This window comes from Protopterus annectens, chromosome 3.part1, assembly GCF_019279795.1.
Source record: "Protopterus annectens isolate FY-2018-M chromosome 3.part1, PAN1.0, whole genome shotgun sequence".
Taxonomy (NCBI): domain Eukaryota; kingdom Metazoa; phylum Chordata; order Ceratodontiformes; family Protopteridae; genus Protopterus; species Protopterus annectens.
In genome coordinates this window covers 1,382,236,245-1,382,252,889 of record NC_056732.1, presented here as the reverse complement: position 1 = coordinate 1,382,252,889, position 16,645 = coordinate 1,382,236,245, and the positions used below count along the sequence as shown (strand labels likewise).

General features: G+C 40.7%; 1 protein-coding gene across 1 annotated transcript in view; it reads left to right on the top strand.

Moving 5' to 3' along the window:
• TONSL (tonsoku like, DNA repair protein) overlaps positions 1-16,645 on the top strand; it is a 1,124,870-nt gene that overhangs the window by 43,383 nt on the left and 1,064,842 nt on the right. The window contains exon 2 of the mRNA XM_044066303.1: positions 7,120-7,215. Within this exon, the coding sequence (XP_043922238.1) occupies positions 7,120-7,215 (96 nt within the window). The remainder of the gene's footprint in view (positions 1-7,119; positions 7,216-16,645) is intronic.

Genomic DNA, 16,645 nt, shown 5'->3' with positions numbered 1-16,645 from the left:
ATAAAAAATGTAGTATTGTCTTTTCATTTATATGGGGACCAGGTTGAACCCAGTAAAGGAGATGTATTGTATATTTCTAAAGAAGAATGGAGATTAGGATTAATCAATCCTGTAGTTTATGCAGAATCAGTCAATTTATATAAATTTTTAAAATGGCTGAAACATAGTGACAAACTACCAACACAAATGTTAAAATATAAAATGAAAGATAGAGAGTCTGTATGAATGACGAAATAAATTATCAAGAAAAAATATTGCTATAGAAAATAAGAACGAGTGATATTGCGAAAGAAAGGAAAGAGTAGTATAATAATAATATGTTGTAAGTATTTTAACATATACCCTTGGAAAGATAAATTAAAGCAAGACCAGAAAGATGCAAAATTATATTAGAATGTCAGTTTTTTGTTGACAATAAGGAAGTTACCAGTTAAAGCGAACATGCCATATAAAAATATATGAGAGAATATGTAATTACTGTAAATACACTGAGATAGGTGAACATGTATTTTTGGAATGCAAGAGTTATAAAATTACGGAAAAAGTTAGGAGACTTAAAACTATTTAGAAGGTATTAAAGGGGTGAAAGATGTGAATATGGACATTGTTGAATATGGATACTATAAAGAAAGAAACAGAATGTGTGAAAAAAAAAACTGATGAAATAATGTTTTGTATAATATGGGCAATGTGGAATCGGAGCGAAAGAAATAATGTTCAGTGGAAAATAGGATTTCACTATAATGTTTAATAAGATTTTGGCTGTGGAAGATGGAGTGGGGGGCACAATATTAAGTTGGTGTGATCAAAAGGTATTCATATAGAAGCGTGTACTGTACATAATACTGCAAATATTGTAAACCTAGTGTAAGTACTGTAAACAAGACTTATAAAGGACCTCTACTCTTTTTAATAAGTGCATTAGACCTTTTACATTTACGTGAGCTACCACCAGTTCAGGCAGATAGGGTCACAGTTTAATGTCTCATCAGAAGGTTCTTTTGATAGCCAAGAAAATGAATAATTTCAGGTCAGTTTTTGAACTGAGAAGCATATACCACTTCATTCAAAAAAAAAACCCCTTCTGATGATGATCACAGTGCAATCTGTTCTTTCATATCTGCCATAAGAATATTGGATGTGCTGCATGGACTTCAAATACACCTAGGAATCCAGGTGGTATCAAAATTCCAGGTAGAAGCCACTTGTTACCAATCAAGGACTCTTCTTTTTGGTGTCATCTCAGCCTCCAGGGTAATAACCGAATGCATGTCGATTAGTAACAGTGGACCACAGATTGCAAGGATTGAAGGCATTTTTCTACTTAAATTGGCTGCTTTGCCAGTCCTGTCCTTCAGCTGGTTGACAACTGCCCAGGATGCCCTGACCACATCTTTTCAATTCTTAGTGCAACACTTATGAAGTCTCAGCTGAATTCCCCTCAGCTGCTCACATTCACTGGTTACAGTCTAGACACAATATCATGTGAAGCCCCCTTACACATTAATAGAGTCCTTCCTCTTTTTAGAGAATTACTTACCAGATTTCGTAATCGTGATATGTCGCAGTCCTGCTTTGCCTCAGGGATTTGGGAGGACAAATGGTAGTGACCATTTTATGGTATCCTTGCAAAGTTTCATATGAGGATACTTGAAACCACTGAAAGTTTAAGGCTTAAGTGTCATTTCCCATGACTCTACATAAAATGTTCAAGTCTTTTGAATGTTCTCTCAAGTAGTGGATGCATGGTCTGAGCATAACTCTAGTTAACTTCTTTCTGGTCTCTACCGCCTGTCAATATGGAGATTTCTGCCCTAATGTTGTGGGGCACTGTCAAAGCCAGTCTGTCCAATGTGCAAAGACAGTCGGAGGCCATTTTTTACATAAGCATGCTTGGAGATAAGTGCAGGCCTTCTGACTTGTCAAGCCTCTCAGGGTTCCCTATCCTGAGGTGTAATAACTATCCACATCAGCAACACAGCTGTGATTTCATTTATTTGGGGGGGGGGGGTCCTACCTCTTGTCTGCTTTGTCAAGAGGCAGTGAGAATGTGGAAATGGGTTGTGTTGATCAACTACTTTTGACTGCATGCCACGATACTAGGGAGGTCCTTTTGCTGGTAGACAGGACCAATCATAGTTTGATGCTATGAGTGGTCTCTTATTGCATCAGTTCCAGGAAGTTGTTCCATTCTTGGAAGAAAGTTTGCTATCACTTTTTGTGTCGCTGATCAATGCTAGCTGCTTTAACTTCCCCAGTGGAATTATTCTGAGATCTTCTGTTCTGGAAGAAGCCTCCAGTACTCCTCTACATTTGTCTCCTAATTCCATGGATTCTACCACTTATTCAGAAAGCCAAGTATTAAAAGTACAGGCTAATTTTCATAGACCTACTTTTGGTCTCAGCAGATCTGTTTCCTCATGTTTTAGACTCATCTGCTGGAGAGGCCTCTCCTACTTTCCCCTTCAAGAGCCTACTTCTCCCTTCCTTCTTCTAAGTTTTGTCTGAATCTCCACCCCCTGAGTCTGACTGCTTGGCTTTCTCAGTTCCAGTAATGGTAGGAGGCTATGCCTGCTTCCCTTGGGTAGTCCAGAAAAAAAAAATGAAAAGCAAATGGATTTATTTTTACTACTTCTGGACCATCAGTTTTGGATTTTATATGTCAAATTTTTGCTATAGACCTCTGCTATCCTTTGATTAAAGTGCACCTTGCTGGTGTTTCTCATTTCCATCTAGGCTCAAATTCTGTCTCTATCTAGCTTTTCTGAAAATATGGAAGGCCTTGGAAAAAATTACTGTATCAGTCTTTGACACATTTTCTTCTGCAGAGAGAAAATCTCTGTCTTGTAGAACTATTTTTCTGGTAGCTTTAATGCCAGAAGTAAGAATTTCTGAATTTTAAGCATTACCTGCACAAAGATCTTAGTATCTGCAAAGCCATGGACAGGTATCATCGAAAAACTCATCGGCTTAAATGTAAACCCATACACACACAAGAAGGGTTGCAAACTGGCTAATGACAGAACCACAGGCCACAGGCAGGGTCAGAGTTGCTGGCCATGTCAGACTCAAAGCCTGTCATGTTGTGTGTCCCACCACAGGTCCTGTCCTGGGGGACTCTTTGCATCTACAAAGTTAAACGCCGAAAAATGCAATAGTCATACCCTCGAAAAAAACAAGGGTTACCCCTAGCTATATATATAGTGGCAATCCACTGAGCACAGATCTAGATCTAGGGAGGTCACCGTCCCCTTATGTCTTATGCTGCCAGACTGAAAGCTATTCAGTCGCATACCCGCTTGCTCAGAGGTGTGACCTGTGCCTGACCCCCCACAAAAGGGCGGTGGAACAAAATCCCGGTACATGTGAGGCAGCACACCGCTGGCCTTGTTCAAGAAGAATCTTGACCAATGATGGAGAGAGATCGATATACCCCCCCAGGATTACCTCAGTGTCACTGCAAATAATAGGCATAGTTTTCTTCAAACTAAAGGGGTGGAAAAAGCACATAACTATAGGCTATAAGGCTAATATGCCCTATTCCAAAAGGATGAAGTCTCCCAGTATATAAACTTTTCTTTCTTTCTTGCCAAAGGTAAACCGTGAATCAGACCTTACATTTCAATTTCCTATTCCTCTGTCTGTATCTGTTGCATTGAATGGATGCCTAAAGGTAATTCAGGATTCAGGTTCTTTGAGGACAAAAGGAAAAACTTAGAAAATTATATGAACAACCAAGCACTTACAGAAATCTTTGTTGTAAAAGCATCTTAAGATTATTCTAGCTAAGTAGATGAATAAATATTTTCGATTCTTCATTGATAAGCCACAGTAAGTTTTTTGCCTTCTATTTCTGTGGTACATTCCACTAGAGGTAGGGCTACCTCACAGGCCTTTTTTATAGTGTAACTCTGGATAATATCAATGCAGCAGCTCCTTGGTCTTCATGGAATACTTATGCAGGACACTATAAGCTAGATATGATCTCTAAGTTAATCTTTGTTGGCGGACTACACTAATTAGAGGGTATACTCCTATGAGGGAAACCACCCAAGAATTTGAGCTTGGGATTCTGTCTTATTGCTATCAGTGATGGGCAAACCTCATGCTAGGAAGAAAATTTATGGGCGAAAATCTTGGCTAGGCTTGTAAGGGCCTTCGGGACAGTAGCCTAGTATCATCCTATGAACCTATGTACTTTATGACAATAGGTCTGGATGAGTAAGTTCTTCTTCTGTTAATAGGTTCATACTTGTATACCAGGATAATGACCACCAGGACCTTTATAAGCCTAGCCGTGAAATCCAACCCAGTCGTGTCCCTATGTATTATGAGTGTTTATTAGGAGTGGGTATGTTGGTTAAGAAATTTCTAGAAGTTATGTGGGCATATATTAGACAGAGACAGACAGTAATGCTCAAAACTGTCAGAGAGATGGGAGCCAGACCCAGGGTGAATTTCCAATTTCCTATTCATTGGTCAAGGTTATGCTTAAATAGGGTTAGGGATAGACTCTGCTTCACATGGATGGGGTGCCTGTTCCAGAGCATGGGGATCTCCTGAGGCTCATCTTTATCACCAATGTCTTACTTATGTCGCAAGCAAAATATAAATCCCTTGATCTAGTGGTTCTGATGCTGTTTACTTTATGGATGTGCAAAAATGCAAAGGATCCATCCGAGCTGGATTCAAGGATGCCTTGTATGCCAAGCATAGATCACCCTTCAGTAAACTGTAGGAGACGGAGTGTAGAGATACAGCTTTAAGGTGATCTGTACAGGACAATGTGTTTTATACCCTGGATTCTCCTGGTAAAGAACCTTTGCTGGTGTTCACCGGTTTCATATGTTTGGTCAGGTGTATGCTGAAGGGGACCTTATACTCAATGATGGGTGTGACAAGGGCTGAATAAAGTGGCACTATGGCTTTGTTGGACCGTGATGTCATATTCTTTGTGTATACATCTGGCGAGCTAGAATGGTTTTCTTACTACTTTGGCCACATGTTAGTCAAAGGATAGATTACTTCCTATATATGTTCCCAGATCCTGACTACTTGGTCAGCTCTTAAGGGTGTCTTATCAATAGAGAAAATTAAGCTGGGTGGCAGTTTTCCCAAAAGGCACTATAATGCATTTCTTGTCAATAAGTTTTAGACTGTGACTTTGACACCAGTCATTTGTTTGTGTTAAATCCTTTTGTAAGATGCAGTCATCTGCAAACTTGGTCAGCCAAAGGTCCTTAACATTAGTATTTACCTCCGAGAAGTAGATGCCATGTAGGAGCGGACCCAGCACGAGGCCTTGAGGTACCCTGCTGGTGAAAGGTCTCTTAGTGTAGGTGGTATCACCAATCCTGATATTGTGGTTCCTGTCTGTGAGCCAGCTGACAATCCAGAGTGTTATATAGGGCGATTATGCCCAATTCATTGACTTTGTCAACTATACCTGAGTGGGGTATTGTATTGACTGCCTTAGCCAGGTCCAGGTAGGCAGTATGCACAGTTTTCCCCTCATTCATTGCCTTGGTGACTTTCTCAAAGAAATCCATCAGGTTTAATATGCATGATCTTCCCTTGACAATGTAACATATCTGCCCACTATTCCCTCCTAAGCTGTTTTGATCTAGTGGTTTATTATGCGTCATCTACTTTGTGCAGCATACCAGAGATCGGGGGTGAAAACGTCACACTGGCATTATGTTTACAGGCGTAGGGGTCCAAGTTGAAACTGTGGTTATATTTTAACATATATTATTATTTTCTAAATGATGTACCCTGAAAGCAAGTTTAGAGCTGGTATCGATTGAAGATGCTTTGGCCATGTCTCCTGCTGTAGGTTCTCTGCTGAAATAGTTAAATGATTTAGCAAAATACTATAATTTTAACAGGAGAAGACTGCACTGATCTATTTGAAAAATGTGCTTTGTGTGTGCCTGTACCAGAACTAAACATTAAGATTTTAAAGTGGACTGTAATGCTGTTTGTGGTCCTGTTAGTGTATGAAATACGGGTGCTGTGAGTACAAGTAATTCTTCATGTGTTCACATGGGCTTTCTCCCACATTCCAAAGGCATGCAGAAGGTGAATTGGGGACTCTAAACTGTCCGTAGGTGTGAGTGCATGTGTGTATGTGATGCTGAAAGACAAACTGGCAACCTACTTTTGTCCGCACTCCACTTTGCCTTGTAAAATCTGCAGATAGAGATGGCTGTCCTCGGGGGTCGCTGTAGGAGTCTGCTGTGATGAGAGAGAGAAAAATGGATATCTCTTAACTCTGAAACCAAGTGCAGTGGTGTGGGATTCTGTTCATGTGTAGCCTGCAAGTGTGCTTGCAGGTGTGTGTAGCTATTTGTGGGTACGTTTATAGAGCTGCATGTGATCACACATTTTGCAGTCTGGGGGAGGTAAAAGGAGACCTGGTTACTCTCTCTCAAACATTGCACTAGGAGTGGGTATGTGCAGTCACTGTTTGTATGTAAAATGTATGACAACGTGCTCTGACTTTTTGGACAGTTAATTGTTACTTGTGTATGAAAAATAGGTTTAACGTTAGAACTGTACCCATCAGACCAGGCTTATGAGTGCCATATTTGTTCAGTCTGTGGCCTGTCTTGGTGGAGAGAATAAAGCTTTGCCCCTTGCTGTCTGTCCGTCTTACTGAGGCTTGTCTCAAGTTGTGGAGGCATTACTGTGTGACCATGGGAAAGAGGCATTTCGTTTGGTGATGCAAGTATAGCAGAGTCCCTTTTACAGTGACTTCTCACTTCATTTTTTCGAGTGTGCTTTGTCCCTGTGAGCAGATATGACTAGCATGTAACAGAGAAAAATGTAACTGTCAGTAACATAATTCAGTGTGTATGTGTTGGTGATTGCAGAGGCAGAAATATTTTTGAAATTGCCATTTTTGATGTTTGCAAGCATGTAAGATGATTTACTGTGTGATGTTGGAAGTAAGCCTTTTGACCATTGTAGTGATCTTATAAGGGAAGCCAGGTGAGGAAGGTTGAAGATTTATTTAAAGAGTCTAGAAAACAGAGCTTTATCCACATGATGATGCATATGCAAGAGGTTTGAGTACGCATGTAACAAGAATATTTTTTGTTCTACTTTCTTCCTCAGAGCTGCAGAAAGCAAAGGCCAAAGCACAGAAGAACAACAACTTGAGAGAAGAGGCAACCATATGCAACCAACTGGGCGAGCTTCTAGCCAAGAATGGTCAGTTGAATAGTGAATTATATTAAACTTCATATTCTCATTTGTACTAGAGAATTTGGCTTTTTCAGAACTGTTTGTGACATGATTGAAGTGATTCCCTTGGAGTGTTAGTGACTGTGCTCTGCACATCATCAGTCTCTGCAGGAGCTTGGTCACTGGTGTCATTTTAATAGATGGGGAAGCGGAGTATGTGGCTGTGGTGTTGGGTACTCTGGGCTCAGGAAGGAATATAGGGGGATTCCTGGTTAATGAATTTAGTGTTTGATTAGCTGTGAATGTGGCTTGTTCTGTAGTTTTATTAAATAGCTGAGGATCAGTCTGGCACTAATGCAGAGGACAAAAACTGTGACTTGTTAATGAACTGCTTGTTCTGCCAAGTGTACAGGGTTTGAATTTTTTCACCTTCAACTACCTGTTTTGTGATCTTGAGAAAGTCATTTAACAGACATTACCTTGGAAAATTTGGCAATGTGTGCTAGGCTCCTTAATTGTCTCCTGGAATGCGTGTCTGCTAACTGCCTATGAAACTAATATGAATCCTTGAGTGAGACCCAGCAGTGAAGGTGAATTCAAAGCCATATGCTTTCATTTTCAATTTCCTTCTTGACACAGACCCCTATTGGTGCTTGTTTGGTCTCCTTTGCAGTAGATCATGGATTTAGAGGATTCCACCATACCCAGACCAGGTGGATAGTTAGATGTTATTGTTGTGGGATAGCTTGTGGCCGTATTGAATGTCCATTTTTATGCTCTGCTTTACTATGAGGGTTTGGGCAAATAAACTAAAATACAAGATCCCTCATGAGTAAAGAGTAGATTTGTTTGTTTACTTTTGTTGTCTAGGTCATACCCAGTATTGTTAATGCATTTTCTGGAGAGATCTAAGGTGGTGGTTGTACTGATTTGGGGTCCAGGACATAGAATAAATAAATTTCCCCAAAGTGCCTTGAGATCTCTTAATACAGCTGAGATACCATCAGTTCAAACAGATGAGCTCTTAATTTCATTTGTCATCCAAAGGACATTAATTCTGGAGTGTAGTAACCCCCCTCCCCACCCATGATGTGGTACAGTGTCCGTACTGGAGCACGAATCAAAGCAACTGGTGTGAAGATCCATCTTGTGGCTTTCTGATCACCCTGGCAACATAGGTGAACTTGTTGCATGTTGAATCCACTGAAGCTTTAGAGTACTGTTATTTTTTAATTCTGTAACACTTTTATTTTAATACTGTTGTTTTTATGAATGCTCTTGAAAATTTTGGATATGTTAATTTAGGTATCCATTGTATATAGCTAAACCTTATTCTGGTATTCGAGTGGTCAGAGTTGTAAACTTCTTATAAGTACAGCAATCTGTTTTTTCAGCAGCATGACTTGTGGGATGGTGAATGGCTTTTCCTAGGTGGTTAGTACATACCCTTGATTAAACCAAGCCATGACTGCCTTTGTTGACAGGCTGGTAAATGAGGAGGCAGAAGATGGTTGATGTTTTTTCACTGGCAATATGTGGTGCTTATACCCTTTCCCTCTTTCTAGGAAGCATAAAGAATATCATATCATTGTTGTTAGGAGTCCTTTAATTTTATTCTGGAGGTGTAGACAAATGTATTTATTTTTTCCCCAAAAATTTGAAATTGAGCAACATCTTTAAGGCTACTGTGTGTATTAAATTGTAATTTCTACCATGCTTATTTTTGTTTTGTGTTCTTTTTTCAAACCATATGTTGCCATAGTCCGAGGTAGACCTGGAGCAATGTTGTCTGATCATAAGATCATAGCAGGTTACTAGGCTAATGGCCCCAGGGCCCTTACAAGCCTAGCCAAGTACAACCCATGTTCCCAATGGTGTCTGGTTCAAACAGTCAGTAAAATCAGCACCTATTGCTCCTATTCAAGAAGGACACAGGTGCCGCCTCTGGGGTGAATTTCCAGTTACCCATCCAGTTGTCCAAATTACGCTTAAATAGGGCCAAAGAGTGGCTTTGTTTAACTTGAATAGGAAGCTTGTTTCAAGGTGGGGCAACCTCTGTGAGACAAATCTGTCTCTCTAGCAAGTTCTGTTGATGTCACTTACCAGGTTAAGGTCCTTTGAGCGAGTGACCCGTGTGATATTTGACTTGTGAATGTGCAGCATTTCCAATAAAACTGGGTCAGAGATTGCTCTATATACAAGGCACAGGTTGCCTCTGAGCAGTCTGTATGACACAGAGTAAAGTGACAATGATTTCAGTTTTTCTGCATAAGACAGCTCTTAAAGACCTTGAATTTTCTTTGTAAGGAATCTTTGTGTTATCTCCAATTGCTGCAGGTGTTTGGAAAGGTACATATAAAAGGGAGCATTGTACTCTATATTATTGGCCTGATGAGGGAAGAGTACTGGGGGTTATAACCTCTTTTTTCTGGAGGCAATGCCCTTACTTAGGAGATGAGCAATATAAAATGGCCTTCTTGCCACTATGGAGACATGGTGATCGAAGTTAAGGTTGCTGTAAACCTGTATGCCCAGATCTCTCACCACTGACTGTGTGCTTAGGTATTGCTGTTGATGTGGTAGTTTGCAGAAACATCACCCTTGCTGAAGAGGATGATAATACTTTTTTTTTGCATTAAGTTTAAGACTATGACTTTGGCACCAGTCATTAGTCTATGGAAGACCCTCTTGCAGGATGTTGACATCACTAGGGGTTTCAGTGATCAGTCCCAGTTTGCAGTCATCAGCAAATTACATCAGCCACAGTCCTTTTGTTTTAGCCTGTACTTTGGAGAAGTAGGTTCCATACAGTAGAGTTCCCAGAACCGATCCTTGTGGAATACCACTGGTTACAGGTCTGCTGGAGCCCCTATTTTGACAGTATGAATTCTGTCAGTGAGCCAGTTTACAACCCACCTGATAATACATAGGTTGATACCTAGCTGGGTGAGTTTTTCAATGATGCTTGAGTGGGGGATTGTCAAAGGCCTTTGCTAAGTCTAGGTAGGCTGTATGCACAGATTTGCCCTTGTCTGGGGCTTTGGTGACTGTCTTGAAGTCCATCAAAGTTTAAGAGGCCATGAAGCCAAACTGGGTGGGGTCAGGCATTTGAAGATTTCCTATATCTTTGTTAATAAGGTTCATGATGATTTGTTCCATGGCCTTGCAGAGAAGGCTGGTCAGGCTAATGGGTCTGTAGTTCCCAGGATCCGTGCATGCACCCCCTTAGTGTAAAGGGATGATGGTATCCGTTTTCCATTCTGCTGGGATGAAGCCAGTGCTTGGGCTGTGATTGAAAAGCATGCTTAGTGATGAAAAATCCTGTTTTAACCCATGTAGTACACAGCCCGGGATGTTGTCTGGTCCCATATAGGTTGTGTTTTCGACCTTGGAGAGGGCATTTAAGGTCTGGTCCTTGGAGATGCTAGGCAGGGGACAGGTGTTTGGGATGCTTTGGGGGTATATGTGGTGGGGACAGGGAAATGAAGTTGGGACAGGGAAATGAAGTTTTCATTGAACCTGTCAGCCAGCAGATTTGCTGTAGCCACAGGTTCTGTATATGTAGTACCAACAACTACGAGTTCAACACAGATCTAGGTCTTACCTTTGGGGTTACGGATGTAACTAAAGAACGCCTTCTGGTGTCCTTAGTTAGGGAAGCTAATTTGGGTTCATAGTTAGCTTTGGAGAATTTTACTAGGAGTCTTATTTGCTTGTTTAAGTTGAGGCGGGAGTGTTTCCACTTTCGAGACCATTCCTTCCTACTCTTAGCAATTTCTTTCTCTTGTTGTACAGTTTATTAATGGCAGTTGTCCATCTGGCAGGTTTGTTTTTCCTTGAAGATCTTGCTTTGGTTCTGTCAGGTATGGCAGAATCAGTATAATTGTACAGGTGCTTGTATAAAGCATTGGTGTATAACTCAGCATGAGTGTTTGTTCCATCAGTGGGGAAGAGGGGCTATGAAGCTATTGGATGAGGTCTGTCTTCATGAACATTTGGATTAATGCTGCTGACATTAGGACTGGTAATCAGATATACCTTTCCCAGGCTGTCATGTACTCTGTCTCTTCCACTTGTGTACCATGCATCTCTTACTCTTGTCATACTCAGATTCATACAAAAGCAAGCAGTCCCAGGATGCATTTGCAGATGTTGGTAATTTGTGGTGAATTCAGTACTGTAAGAATGAAAATATATATGCCTTTTACCGTTCTCTTTTGCGAGTTTATCAAATGTTTTATCCAAAATTGTATTTTCTGTTTTTAATTCATGGTTGGCTCTAGATGCTCAGCACTGCTGTCGTAGTAGTTGCCTTGCTTTGTTGTAGCAGTGTGCCTGTGCTCCGTCATTCTCACTCACTGACTGGCATAGCTAGGGTCTACATTGCTTTAGTGACTCGTACAGTGTCTCTGGTTGTGTTTATTTGCTGTCTTACTGGAATGATGAGAAAATGGAGAAAAAGGACCCTGCAAGTCTCTCTTTTTTATTATTGTTAATTCATAGGCTATTTCTGCTTTACAGAATGAACATCAGTCCAGTCAGTTTTCAGTATTTGCTATCCAGTTTTCCCCTCTGTTTGATATAACCATCTGGCCTAAAAAATTGCTTGTTTTTAAAACAGCATGTTGTCATTAACCATAGCAAATTCTTCAAAAAACAATTCCATTATTGTTCTGTTGCCCATACTAGAAATCTGAGAAATCATTCTGACTTCTGGGTTACTGTTAATCCCATTCTATATTGTGGAAGAGTCCACTTTCTTCATTTCATATCTCTTCAGTATTTTTTAAGACCTGAAATGTGTTTGCTTAGACTGCTGCCCACTTACCCAGTAAGTGATAGTTAGCCAAGGACATCTGACTTCTATGTTGAGCCAGTCCATAACTTAAACCCTTGTATTCTTATATTTGGTGCTCCGGGGATATATTTTTAATTTTCCTTCAGGTACCACTTTCTCTCCATACCATTTTTTCCAGTGTCTGGTATGATTGCTCATCATAGCTCCTATTCTACTGACTTTGGAGTAGTCCAGATTGATGCTGGTCCTCCTGGCATCTGTGCTCCAGATTTACTTTTTCTTGTACTGTGTTGTGTGAACTGTTATCCTCTGTTTATACCATTCAGGCATCCTTTTCTCAACTCTGGTGTTCTTGGCTTCATTGACCTCTGTGTTTGGCCTTCAGGGCTGATAACAGGTCATCCAAATCTGGGTTCATAGTCTCTTGCACATTAAATCTCCCTGATGGTTGCTCTGGCACTTATTTTTCTGATTCATAGTATGCTTGACATTTCAACTGTATATGCTAAACTATACATATAATTTTAATGTACACATGTCTGACTCGCAATGAAAAATTCTGCAGTGTTTTTATCTTTGTAAAGCAAACATAATCTGCATTTTTATAATTTTAAAAGCTGTACAGCTTTTCATCTCATTGTAAAATGAAAAAAAAAACATGCTATGTTTACTTTATGTTGGTATTTGGTAGTGTTCGCTGCACTTGTGTCTGTAGTAACTGTGGAGCTTCTCTCCCGGGCCTCCACTGAAAATGGTTTAATCAAAGTCAGACTTTCCTGGTATATAAATGATGTCTGTGCCTCACTTCTCAGGTCTTGCCCTGTCTCCATTCCTTCAGTACATTGTTCAGACATGTATTTGCAACCGACTGCACTCTGTACTCTGGCAGCCTAACCCATTGCCCAGCTGAGAACCCTTCCTAGCTCCCCTAACAAGATAACTATATACTCCTTTGATTCAAAAATGTCCAAGATAATGAAGGAATTATTAGCTAAAGGTAAACTCTTTGGACTCCTCTACAGAGAAACTTGGCAGGAAAGAGGTGGTCAGCCCCCTCCCCCCCAGTGATCCTAAATTCAGAGAGTAATTCAGAGAATTTCTTCTGATATTGAAGTGTGTGTGGGGGCGTGTCTTCTGGCTCTCGTACCTCATTTCTTCTGCCCAGAAGACACTCCAGACTCTAACATTTCTTTAGATTTAGCCTCCCAACCCTGCTGACAGTTTTTCCTATTGGTAAACATTCTTAGGATGCCACAAGGATATCACTGGGGAACCCTAGCACAGGGACCTTGACTCTTAAGAATGTAGGACAGATTTTCCACCATTCACTGGAGTGTGAAGTTTGGGTGGAGACTCCTTAAATCCAAACCATCTCATTTGCACTGGCTCTCTTCTAGGCTCCCACTGCCATCCCCACGACCAAGAGGTCCACAGCTGTGGATAGGGTTAACAGCATGCTTTTGTTTTTGCCACTTGGTCTCTTTGGGCAGTGACCGACCTAGCTCACGTGGTATAATTTCAAAGAGGCTGATTAAAATGCAGTGTGTGGCAGAAGAGTTGTTGGATGGTCTACTGAAGGGCAGGATTCGGATGTAGGCAATTGCTATATCTAAGGTTCAGTTGCCTGTTTTTTGTTCCCATGACCTGCCTCTGTACCTTCGACTTTTACTTTCTTGCAACACATTTAAGTATGTCTATGTCCTGTGTGTGCATCCTCCTCCACCACCATGTAAGTCTAAAAAGGCCACATAGTAGTCCCAGCCCAAGTCTCCTTCTTTGTCCTGCATTGCTTCCCCCACCAGGAGGTCACTGCAGTTATGTGATACAGAGCCACTTAAAATGAGGTTGAGGACATCTTTGTGGTTAATTCTGGATCTTTGTGTGTAGACCTTAGACAGCAAGGTGATGGCTCCCCATTACCCCTGATATAACTCTGACTTTGGAGAAATTCCCCACATAATGTGGTTGAGCTGGTCTTCCTACTCCGTGCCTTTTCTGAAGAGACTTTAGTAATCCTACAGCTTTATCCTCAATTTCTCATAACCATTTTCCTCTCCTCAAGGATACAGTGATAGCATGGACGAACACAGTACTCAAGAAGACAGACTGGATTTTCTGCCCTCCAAGTGAGTATGTGGTTTTGGACAGAGACTCCCAAACCAAGCATTACTTTGGTTGGCCCCAACCAGAACTTAACTGACCATTCACCCAGGTAAAGAGTTGAGAGCTATAGATACGTTTAGAAGTTATATTTTGGTGTCCACCACTTTGTCTTGATATGCATTGAATTACCCGATCCACTTTGTGTGCTTTCAGAGAGATTTTGGATGATAAAATGCATTGTATGGCAGAAGTGTTGCAAAATAGTCTGTTGAAGGACAAGATTTGGAATCTGGCAACTATATCCATTAACCAACAGCCACAACAAGAGGGTGATAGGAATCTCTAATGACATTTCAGACTCTGAGGTTGGGGTCCCTGGCACTTAACACGAGGCAGTGGCTGTACTCGGGCCCAGATAGAGGTATTGCAGCTTTTCAGATAGCAGTAAGGATACCTGTTTTTTTCCCACTCTGGAGATGATTGGTGCTTAAGTATGGATGTGAAAAAACATCTCCAGGGGCATAGCCAGATGCTGCATAGTACCCGTGCAGATATATTCTTTCTTGTTGGAAGCATTTGGCAAGGAAAGAGGTGCTATAAAGCTTCTCAGATAAATTGCATCCTAATAGGGCCTATTAAATTAGAAAGGTATAGGGTACTATTCAAAATTCCTTTTTGGTGCCGAAGAAAACAAGGAACCTCAGGCTTGTTCTAAATCTCAGTGGCCTTAATGCCTGTATCATTAACAAAAAAAAAAAAAAATTTTTTTTCAGTACTTGGGTACAGCCAGCCTTCCTTGCTTGTCAGGAGGAGGCCAGCTGTGCACATTAGATCTCTAGATGTCTCTGTGACATTAAGAAAGCCACAAGGTTAAGGGGATTTCTACCAATCTGCCATCAATTCAGGGTTCTTCCGTTTGCTCTCACCTCAGTCTCCAAGGGTGCTCACTAAGTACACATTATTGGTTGCATCCATCAAAGACTGCAGAGAACAGTGATATTGCCCTTTGCTGAATGGTGACTTTTCACTGCACTGTAAGAAGATTATCTGGTTCACAAGAAGGACTGTCTAGCCTAATATTCTCTTATGATATCAGTATCGCAAGGTTTTAGGTGCACACAATTCAAGCACTTAAATTTGTAACTTCAGAGATTAAAACATTCTGACCCCCCCTCTAACATCCAGTTCCAGTATCAAGAACTATATAATCCCAATTGTTTGAGGCAGCCAGCATTCATTGAGGGTACAGATTCCAATTACAGACTCCTCCGGTTACAGTTACCATGGATGTACTTGCCATATGCTGGAGTAGATAGGTGGGGTGGGAACCTGGATGCCTCATGTGCTTTTTGCATGTCTCTGAAGTGAGAGTATTCTGTCTGTTACTCCTGGTCTTTTAGGGATGTGTCTCAAAACTAGTCTGTTACTTCAAGTTGGACAATATAGCTCAACCCTCATTGATCCTTTGTAGTAGTGTACATTCCTGGAGAGACCAGTTCAGTGGTGGACACTGACATCTGGCTGTACTTCACCAGACTGCCAACAATTAAATGACATTCCTTACTATCCTGGGTCAGCAACTAAGGAGCTTCAATCCTCACTACTGACTCCAATATGAGACTGTCACTTAAAAGCAATATTTTACAGTTTTCCCCTAAGATTACAAATGGAACGCGCTCTATTTTTTTGTTGGGACTAGACTATATACCTCTGTGGACCCAAATGTATTTTTCTTACTACAGACTTTACAGCAAAGTGTCCCAGTTTAAGACCTCTGATACACTCGCACTCAAAATCCAAACACTTTTGAGAAAGCCTGACACAGATTTTTAGCTGCTTCTCTTTCTCAAAATAAATACAGAAACACTGCCACCAATCAAAGGGGTCTTCATGTCCTTCAAAAGGGGTGTCCAGTTATGATAATTAGTTATCAAAATAAATGATAGCTATGACCGGAAGAGCCACGCCTTGAGATGACCTGGGGAGTGTCAAACAGGTAGAAGCACACACTAATCTCTAAAGAAAAACACTGGTTTCCAGCCACAATGTAAAGTAATGAAAACCATTTAATAATAAGTAAAAATGATTACAAGATTGAAAATCAGCAACTCTCAAACATTAAAAATCAGTCATTAGACATGTAAATCAAACTGCAGGATAGAAGTGCATTATTCAAGAAAAACTCTATCTTTAATAACTAAACTTTCCTGATCTAACAAAAGAAATACTGTCCCTAATCTACTCTAAGATATAGTAGTAAGATCAAGGCAAGCTTACAGTTTTTGTGGTGAGTTTTCTTTTTCTTGGTGTTCACTGTCTGCTCCGTACTTGACAAACTGCACGGCTTTTCAGTCTCAAGTGTCTTCAGCAGTCTCAACTGTTTAATTCCACTGTCATTGCTCAGCTGAGTTTTCCACAGTTTGTACTTTAGAATGTCCCTCTCATATATGCACAGTTAGAACTGTATCCAAGCAGTGACCATTTCTTTAAACATTTTGTTTAAACGGAGAATTATTTACATTTTTGCAAACAGACATGCTGGCATGCAATGCAAGT